Genomic DNA, 10,405 nt, shown 5'->3' with positions numbered 1-10,405 from the left:
CCTGCACGAATTGAACCAGATAACTTTGTTGTTATTTTCACATGTAACATTTTTGACAGTCGAGCAGCGCCCAAAGATAGCGAGCAGAGACGTGACCAATCGATGGCAGCTGGTGTCACAAAAGTGTTGCATTTTCTCTGCCCTGTACTCGGGCTGTAAAATTAGCGTGTTCGTTTATCAATACTCTTTCAGGTCAGGTTTCAGGAAAATTATTCTCAACTACAAATCTAATGAATGGTTGGTGGGGTTATGTGGTGGTTAGTGCCATGCGTAGACTCTTTGTATGCAGTACATATACTAGGCATGTCAGGGTTTCATATGGATACACAATCTACAACAACAAACGGTATTTCGACAAGCTGTGCCCTATTGCACCCAGGCCAAGTAAGTCCCTCAGTTATTCCGTTTTTTATTTAATTGGATTAACCACACATTAGTATGTGTAGCATCAAGCAGTTAAGTTATATTGGTCATTAGGTAGGTTTAATGGCATTCCTAACAGCTGTGGAATAATAAAATATCGAGATAATTAAATACTGAATTAAAATGCATTAGTGCGCGTGATCTGTACTATTTACTATTAATATCAATTATGACCTCTTATTCGGTTAAACAGCTGATATGTGCTATTTTACTTGAGACATTCAATAAAGTGTTCGACATGTTACTGAATGCCTTTTTGTCATGCTTCTACGCTACACTTCTGTCTTGCAGAAGTAGTTGAACCAATATTGTTAAGGTACTGGTTGTTGTAAAAGGCGAAATCGCTTATCGTATAAACAGATTTAAGTAAAGAACTCGGGCTTATCAAATTGGCGAGTTCTTTTGTCAATTTCGGAGATGTTTGTTTTATACTTTTATACATTTTCCAACCCTTCTCAAAATGTGGGCGTGAAGTGCTGAAAACACGGCACGGCGTAGCGACGGCTGATTACAAACGCAGCTTTGAAGCCAGCGTCTTGAACAATTTGAAGACGTCACCGACATATAAAATAGCAATCATTCACTTCCATAAAATTTACATATTTAATTCAAAGTGAAATTTTTTGTACAAAAAATGCATAAATAGGTCGATTTATTTGTTTCAAATAATCGATTTTTGTTACAAATGATATATCAAAGCTTTTTTACGCTTCTGCTGGCAAAATAACCTCATATTTTTTGGAATTTTTAATAATTTTACATTTTAGTGGGAGCTCTACAGCAGCCATTGTCGTCGGCAAAATTAGAAACATTTCTAATTTGGCGACAGCGAAGACTTCAACCCTTTTGTCGCGAAGTCGTGCTGTCACAGTACATACAGTAGAAAACCTTATTCGTGGGGAATTCTCGGTGGTAAGATGGCCGCCATCTTGGAAAACACATTGCTGTATATATGGAGTACTTCATTTTAGTAAAACTTCAGACATAAAATAGGAAATCTATATATATCAAATTAAGTGGCAAAACTTCCTGTTCGCATACTCCTCCTAGACGGCTTACCCGATTTCAATGAAATTTTCAGGGGTGCTTGGGGTCTGTGTGGAGGGTGCACATAAGAAATTTAATGTGTGTATCATTGCACGTTTTGCAAAAAAAATGATTTTGCAAGAACATTACTATATTCCAAAATACCACCATATTTCACTTGGAATGCATCATTGAATACATTTCAACGACGAAAGCCAGGGGAGCGTGTTGACGGTTAGCCAAAGGTCCGCAGACTTGCTATATACATTACAAATGTATAATGATGCTGATATTGGTTGAAGATCTGTGCCTTACAATTGCGAATAAGGCATTAGCGCAACTTGGCATAACTGCGCCCAATCGTTCAGCGATTGATATGCTTGACCATGAGCTTCAACGTGAACAACAATACGATTGCAATGAATTGTGTGCTTTCATACAAGCTAACATTACCAAATTGAATATTCAGCAGAAAAATGCGTATGATAAGATTATACGAGCGGTTGACAATAACGCCGGTGGATTCTACTTTCTGGATGCGCCCGGTGGTACAGGGAAAACGTTTCTGATCTCTTTGATTCTTGCTACTATACGGTCACAGCAGAAAATTGCGCTGGCAATTGCTTCGCCAGGCATCGCTGCATTCAGCAATTCAGCATATCGAGGAATTCAGCAATGGCAAAAGTTTTGCGAGGAGCTGGAATAGTTCTATGGGATGAGTGCCCAATGGCTAACAAAAAGTCATTAGAAGCTTTCAATAGAACAATGCAAGATTTACGCCAAAAGCAACAACTTTTTGGCGGAGCATTAGTCTTATTATCTGGCGATTTTCGGCAAACTTTGCCAGTCATTCCTCGATCAACTCCTGCCGACGAAATAAACGCATGTTTAAAATCGTCAGTTTTGTGGAGACATGTTCAAAAGCTGACTCTTACCATCAACATGCGAGTCCAATTGCAAAACGATCGATCCGCAGCGGCGTTTTCGAAGCAGTTGTTGGACATTGGCGAAGGCAAAACACCAATCGATGATACCGGTTTGAACACATTGCCGAACAACTTTTGTACACTTTTACAATCGAAAGAAGAATTGATTGAAAGTGTATTTCCGAATATTGTTCAACACTATTTAAGTGAACGCAAAATTGGCACCGAAAAATGTACACGTCAACGAAATCAATTTTGCCATTCAAGAAAAACTGCCAGGAGAAGCTAAAACATATACATCGACTGATAGCGTTTTGAATCAAGATGAAATAGTCAATTATCCAACTGAATTCTTGAATTCTTTGGATCCCCCCGGTCTGCCACCGCATAGTTTGGTCCTGAAAGTCGGTTCACCCATTATACTAATTGTGGCCAAATTTGATTGAAGCAACAATACTAAATGGCAAGGCAGCAGGTGAAGTTGTACTCTTACCACGCATTCCCATGATTCCAACGGACATGCCGTTTGAATTTAAGCGCTTGCAGTTCCCAGTACGTCTTGCCTTTGCGATGACCATCAACAAATCGCAAGGGCAAACGTTTCAAGTGTGCGGCGTCAATTTGGAAGAACCGTGCTTCTCCCACGGCCAATTGTTCGGCGCATGCTCGAGAGTGGAAACACCAAGGTGCTTATTCATTTACGCGCCAGGTGGAAAAACCAAAAATGTTGTATACCAATATGTTTTATAAATGTTTTATAGATGTTTTATAAATAAGTAACAGTTTTACAACAATAAATAAAACACAAAGTAAAAACCCTTAAGAGTTTTAATCGATTTAGGTGTAGCGAAGCGCACAGGGTAACAGCTAGTATTATATATATTGCTGTCTTATATAAAGCGAAACTATTTATTTATGCTATATTTCACTTAAAAATGATTTTAACATCAATGTGTGCTATATTATATGCAAAAAATTTATTTAATGTACATGAGAAATTTTATAAGTGGTGAGAATAAAATACAGCTCTCATACAAGTACTTCTCTGTGGTAAATTATTTTTGGCCACATTTATTTAAACTTTACTGACACAAAATTAAAAAAAAAAAACATTTTTGCTAGTTTTTACTTAAATTATTTACAAATAATTATATTTAAAAAGCTTTAAATTGCAAAGCTTGAGAATACACAAAAGCTTTATGAGCTTGAAATGATGGGTGGTCGCCTCCTTATTAAACATTTTTAAAACGATATATGTCATGATCCTATTGAATAGGTATTACAAAAAATCGGGTCCAAGGTAACAAAAATCAAAATCGTCATTTAATACTAATACAAGTCTTTTAATTAAATTTATAAAAAGCTCAAGAGCTTTTACTAAGTTTGACCAATCCTACACTTTTTATTGTGTAAAAACATAGGCGACTTCAGAGATCTGCCCTTTCTCGAATAGTGTTATAGACAGCAAACAATTGTGCATTTTAAAACAGTCATTATACATATAACCATATATGTAAATATGAAAATGAATTTCTCTGAAGGAAATCGTTTTCAATTATATCAATTTCCATACAAGGTCTAATAGATTGCTGACTATCTATGGAAGACATTGCCAAAGCTTGAAAAGTTTGCCAAGGACTATCTTGAACCAGACATACATACTCTTTTAAGGTTATTTAGTGAAAAATATTCAAATTGTTTCATAGTAATATTAAATCTTTTAAAATTTGAAAGCGCCAAATGTAGTGTCACCAACCCAGGGATGTATTTATTTTAATACAATATTTAAAAATTAGTTGAATCGCGTAATACACTTGTACATAAAATATAACTAACTTATAAATAAATAACATTTAATGCTACCATAAAATTTAATAAATATGCGAAATAATTTAAAATAATTACAATAATAATGAAAAAGTTTATTTTATTTAATAATTATTTAAGTACTCTTCATCGGACTTTAAAATTTTTGTGAAGATTAAATGCAAGCATAACACCCTAATTACCACAATTGTAGCAAAAAAAAACGTAGCACACAACCCAAGTACGCCTCGGTGGTGTGTTAAAAGATGAAAATTAATGTAAACAAACCAAACTACTGTATATACTGAGGTGCTGTGTTCTTAAAAGCAGTGCCCATAAGAACGCGTGTAGTTTAATATTTGACAGATGTCGCTCGTCTCTTGTCGTCGTCTAGGTGTTCAGCACTTGATAGTTGACCTGCATGATAAGGTGACATATTTTTGTACTTTTGTCACACGAAAAATTAAAAATTTTCAAAGTTGTAATGGAGCATTTGTATAATGTTGGAAAACGCTATAAGTCAATTTTCTTTGTTTTTTGTTGAATTGCAAATTTATGTTTATATATGTTAAAAAATACATACAGTAGAATCCGGATTATCTAACAAAAGTGTTTCGACGGCATAAATTAGTTAAAAAGAAATTGTGAAATAAATTATTAAAATTAACTGTACCTCTATTGAACCGCACGACGAGTTTAAGGAAATTACAGAAGCAATGAAAATTCTTAGCAATGATGAAGGGTGTGTTGAAAGGAATATTATAGAGTGGCTGAACTGCGTTAATGAATACCCTGGATTCCAAACATCAACTGATGAAAAAATCATTGACGCTTTGAACGGAAGGAGAGAGAGAAGCTGATGAAGCGACTGAAACTGGGGATGCACCTACATATGTCAAGTACCAGCTCACGCAAAAACTTTTGAAGCACTAGATGTTGTTTTTAAATGGTTTGAAAGGCAAGACAAATCGGATCCCATATAGTTATTACAACTGGAGTGCATCAGGTCATTGGCCGTTATACAAAGATTTGATTCATTACGTGAAAATTCAATCACAGGTTATTTTCAACCAAAATTTTAAATTATATAGGTATTTTTTACCGTAGAACGTGTTTTATATATCGTGTTGTCCAAACGACGCATGTGAAACCGATTATATAATTACTATTATAATTGATTAAAATTCAAATATTGTTTGACTTGTTGATTATCCAGAATACCGTTGCTCTTATTTAATCCAGATTACAGAGATTATACTGTAATTGTCTTTTAGCATGATATGAATTGCTTATGTTTTAAATTTCCAAACGCGTTAGAAACGTGTGCAGACTTTGATTCAATTTTATTTTTAATAATTTGTAATATTGCGAACTTAATCCTTAAACGCTTAACTAGTCTCTTATTAACTGATTATTTGTGATGCACTTAACAGGAAATCATTGTTAAAGTTCGAAATTACGCTAAGACGTCTTTTTTATGTGAACTCGCACATGCATATCACGACAAAGCTATAAAGAGACTTTAAGCGGTGTGCACTTTATATTAGCCGTAATATTAAGATTAGTTTACCTTTACGTGGAACACGTCATGCCAGTTTCAACGATAAATACCATGCCCATAATAAAGGTACAATTAACTACATACTATTACTGACAATAAAATAGACTCTAGTAAATGGTTCCGAAATATTTAGCAATCTTTATTATTTATCCGATAGATACCCGATGAATTTTCCCTGTAATCGATGTCTACAATAACGAAAATGGTACTAGAACAAACCAGAATTGACAATCGAAATCGATAAATTTCCAGATGTATCTAGATATCGATTTTCGTAGTTGCCAGAATGTTCGAGTGCCGATGTATCGCTTACAATCGACTATGAATTAAAGATACCACAACTTAAAAAGGAGTTGGAACAACTAGGCTTAGCAACGAATGGGTTGAAAGCTAAGTTACAAGCCCGGTTGCGAGAGGCGATGGAAGAAGAAAACATCAACGTTGACGAATATGTTTTTGAATCGGTGTTGGAGGAATCAACAACTAAGATAGAAGAAAAGGAGAAGACTACATGTTCCTCGGGGATACAGGACATGAACATGGTTTTGTCTGCAATATCCCAGATGTCCTCGCAGTTGTCGTCGCAGATGTCGTCACAGTTTCAAGGGCAGAGACTTGAATTAATGGAGATTAAAGCACAGCAGTCGCAGTTGTCAACACAAGTGACCTTACAAATAACAGATCTGCCCTCACAGATATCAGCTCAATTGTCTTCACAGTTAAAAGAGCAGAAGGAAAGTCCGTCGCAGGAGGTGACCTCATATATCGCTCAGGTGCCAACAAAGCTGAAAGAGCACGAGGAGATTTTGTCAAAACACTTGGAAGCGAATGAGGCGCGTATGCCAAAACTTTTGGAAACACATAGAGAGATTTTGTCAACACAGTTGGAATCGAATGGGGTGTCCTTACAGTTGAAGGAGGACGAGTCTATGGATGTGACCTTAAATAGAGCAGAGGTGTTAACACAGCTGGAAGTACATGGAGAGTGTATACACAATTGAAGGAGCAGGAGGCACATATAATGACGCAGGTGATCCCAGAGAAGTCAGACGTGTCATGGGCAAAAGATTGTGATATGAAGGTACAAGAATCTCAAGATGAAGCTCCAGTTGTGAAACGTCCAAAGAAAGAAGAAATGTCTGTAGAACCTCTAGTCGCGAAGGCACAGTGCAACAGTTTTAAGTTGGTGGCTGGTTGCTTATATCGAGTGTGGAAAGGCAAAGGAGGATACTGCTCCCGATCTCTCGTGGTTGTTGGAAACGAAAGATCACCTAAAGTTTGCTACGAGATGCACAAAGGTCCAAGTGAAGGGCACATAAGAATCACGGGAACCTTGGGAAGGTTGAGGAATCAGTTTTGTTGGGTTGGTTGTCGTCAATCAATGAGAGATTTCATTGCAAATGAGATGTCGAGTTCCAAGAGACATGTTCAGATGAAGCAGTACAGTTCGGGAACGCCATTGGAGCAATTTGCCATAGTTGTAGCTGGTCCATAACCTACCAGCAAATCATTAAACAGGAGTGGTTTGATGGCTAGGACGGAGAAATACCCAATTCTAAGCCAAGAGCCTGACGAGATGGTGGGCGTGGACATCAAAAGTTGGGAGATGTCCCAGAAGCTATGTGTCCGGAAAATATTTGAAGCTGCATCACATCCAAGATCCGATATCATGGTGGAAAAATTCATCCGAATTTTGGAAGAGCATTTTAGAAAGCTGGTGGACAGGTATCACCACAGGTATAGAGGATGTCCATATATCCATGTTCCTGGCTTATCGGCCTGCTGTACAGGAATCAACGGTGTAGACGACAGCGAGTATAATTTTTTGTTACTGAATGATTTAAGGTTTGGGATTGATGAAAATGGAGGGGAATGTTGGGGAGGACGACAGTGTCCTGGAGGATGAAATTAAGGGAAGAAATGCTAAGCGTTTAGTTCTGGAAGTATGTCTAATCGGGACGATCAGACTTAATTGGATGACAGTGTAACGAAAATGGCACTAGAACAAACCAGAACTGACAATCGAAATCCATAAATTTCCAGATGTATCTAGATATCGATATTCGTAGTTGCCAGAATGTTCGAGTGCCGATGTATCGCTTACAATCGACTATATAAGGGCTGTCGGACTGGCAGCAAGAGACAGTTCTAATAAGAGAGTTGTCGAGTGAGGACAATTCTAAGGAGAGAGTTGTCGAGCAAAGTTAAACAAGTTATAAGTTAGAGTTGTAAAGTAGAGTATTGAGTACTAAAGTGTTAAGTTATAAGGAATTAGAAATAAAGTTTAGTGTATAGCCATTGGAGTGTGACTTTTATTTGACAATCCAGTGATCGAACTCAGCGTAGAGTTTCAGCGTTAACGACAGATTTTGGAAATCCGTTACTATTGTACTACTATTGTAACGGATATCTACCCTGAGTTCCAGTGATCGAATTGTCAAATAAAAGTCACACTTTAATGGCTACACACTAATCGTTACTTCTTAATCCTTATAACTTATCACTTTATTACTCAATACTCTCAATACTTTACTTCTCGACAACTCTCACTTTAGAATTGTGCTTACTCGACCACTCTCTTATTAAAACTGTGTTTTTTTTACCAGTCCGCCAGCCCTTATATAGTCGATTGTTGCAATATATCGCCACTCAAACATTCTGGCAACTACGATAATCTGGATAAATCTGGCCAGTTATCGATGATTGCCGATTCTAGTTTGTTATGATATCATGTTCGTTACAATAGTCTTCGATTGGCTAATAGTATGTTTACATATAAAAATAATCTCGTCTAAGCACGTTCAATAATCTAACCGTTTACATATAGCCAAATAAGATTATCAATTGTCAAATGTGTTGTATTTGTTGTTGTATTACATCTATTTCTCTCCCTGTCGGCCATTTTTGTTTACATTTTCATTTGACATTTCTCCTCTTCTTCGCAAAATTATCGATAAAACTAGGAATAACCCCGAAAATCTAGTTATATAAAACGAGATTATTTTACAAACGCGGACTATAAAGAAAGGAATTTTGTATGAGAAATCTCGTTTCTTAATAACAGATTATCGAGTTAAGCTCGTAAATGGAGATAATCTCGTTATATGTAAACATAGTATAAGCGTTATAGAGAAGCCAAAAGAACGCACTGTCCTATAATTCAAACAGAAAGGCAGCACTCAGCAAGCGGTGATATAATTTTTAATTAGGTATCCGCATACTCTCCTGTACGAATTCAACTATATAACTTTGTTGTTGCTTTCACATTTAAATCTTTTGACAGACGAGCAGCGCCCAAAGATAGCGAGCAGAGAAGTGACTAATCGATGACAGCTAACATTTATCTTAATGCCCAAGACGTACTACGATGTGTACGACAATAAAAGCTCAAGAAACCATGTACCAGCATGGTGACACACATGTGGTATTGTACTATTTTTACATCCATCGGCTGATACAAATAAATTCAACCAAATATAATTATGAATAACCGGCAGGAAAATGTATCCTGACTTAGTTATAATTGCAAGCAATCTTAAAATATTACTGTCCATTATAATTATTACTTCTCAATATATTTTTCACATCATTTTTTTTAATTTTGTTTTTTGATTTCAGTTTATTTTGAATTTAATTTATTTTCTGTATGGCAAAATGTCAGAAAACATATGATTGTGGCAGAAGAGCTTTAAGCTTTCGGTATGTTCAATGTGATCCATTGTAGTACATTTCACAACACACAAAATTTCAATGGTTTCTAGAACCGTTTTGTAGTACGGAACACCATTTGCTTTCAAACAAAATTCGGAACACCGGCGATACACATATAGTTACTGAAGCATACTACAATATGTACTACATGTCTGTCTCAGGTATAAGATAACACCATGATGATAGCCCTATTACACTTCTGTTATTTTTGTGTTTAAATTAAACAAAAGTGTGCTTTTTGGAAAAGAATACAATTATATGTGTTATTTAGTAAATAATTATATTGTTAGAGTATAATATTTAGGTTATTTGTTAAAACTTAAACTTGAAATGCGAAATAAAATTGCACTGGGGCAGAACATAAGCTCATAAAAGATTCGCAAAATAACAGTTATACCGAAAAAAACTGAAATAATTATAAAAATATACCGAAACTATTTTTGGCAATAATCCCTTCGGAAAGTTGTCCCAGATTGGTTTTACTTCAGCGCATATTAATTGGAACGGTGAAGAAAATGCAATAAGGACTCCTTTGATCCGATGAATTTAAATTAAATATGAAGAATGCTGAAGTGAATCGCTGATACTCGACAAAACCTCTTCAAACACGGAAGTAGTAAATTTTTTTAAATTTTAGAAGATGTAATGCTTACTTATACTGCATGGAACATGTCTTCAGTTTGTTGGAAGTGCCTGTATGACAATGCATCGAGTATTACAGTTTCAATTCAAACTTTTTTAAATCCCTCAACGTTATTAAGCGGTCGTAGCCGTGGCGCATGCCATGTTCGGTTAACCGCTAAGGGTAATTGATTTTAACGCGTTCGCTTTGTTTTTATGTGACCACTGTGTTATACATACATATATATATATATATATATATATATATATGTATATAAGCATGGGAATAGACTATATAACTATGTTATTGCTTATTTTTCGCAATATATTA

At 35.9% G+C, this 10,405-nt stretch overlaps 2 protein-coding genes across 6 annotated transcripts in view; one reads left to right on the top strand and one right to left on the bottom strand.

The window, feature by feature from the left end:
• Positions 1–10,405, bottom strand: part of LOC105219324 (calcium/calmodulin-dependent protein kinase type II alpha chain) — a 54,966-nt gene that overhangs the window by 42,753 nt on the left and 1,808 nt on the right. The window lies entirely within an intron of this gene.
• LOC128923106 (uncharacterized) lies at positions 4,344–8,720 on the top strand. Of its 3 annotated transcripts, none has more exons than XM_054235575.1 (2): positions 4,344–4,610; positions 5,900–8,720. In XM_054235575.1, exon 2 carries the CDS (start codon positions 6,162–6,164, stop codon positions 6,741–6,743), a length of 582 nt encoding a protein of 193 aa, XP_054091550.1. In that variant the 5' UTR covers positions 4,344–4,610; positions 5,900–6,161; the 3' UTR covers positions 6,744–8,720. The 3 variants fall into 3 exon arrangements, with proteins under 3 accessions (XP_054091550.1, XP_054091549.1, XP_054091548.1); XM_054235574.1 differs by having other exon boundaries at positions 5,615–8,720; XM_054235573.1 differs by having other exon boundaries at positions 4,344–5,808.

The sequence above is a fragment of the Zeugodacus cucurbitae genome, chromosome X (genome assembly GCF_028554725.1).
Source record: "Zeugodacus cucurbitae isolate PBARC_wt_2022May chromosome X, idZeuCucr1.2, whole genome shotgun sequence".
In the NCBI taxonomy this organism is placed as follows: Eukaryota; Metazoa; Arthropoda; class Insecta; order Diptera; family Tephritidae; genus Zeugodacus; species Zeugodacus cucurbitae.
This window is presented reverse-complemented; position numbering and strand designations above follow the sequence as displayed.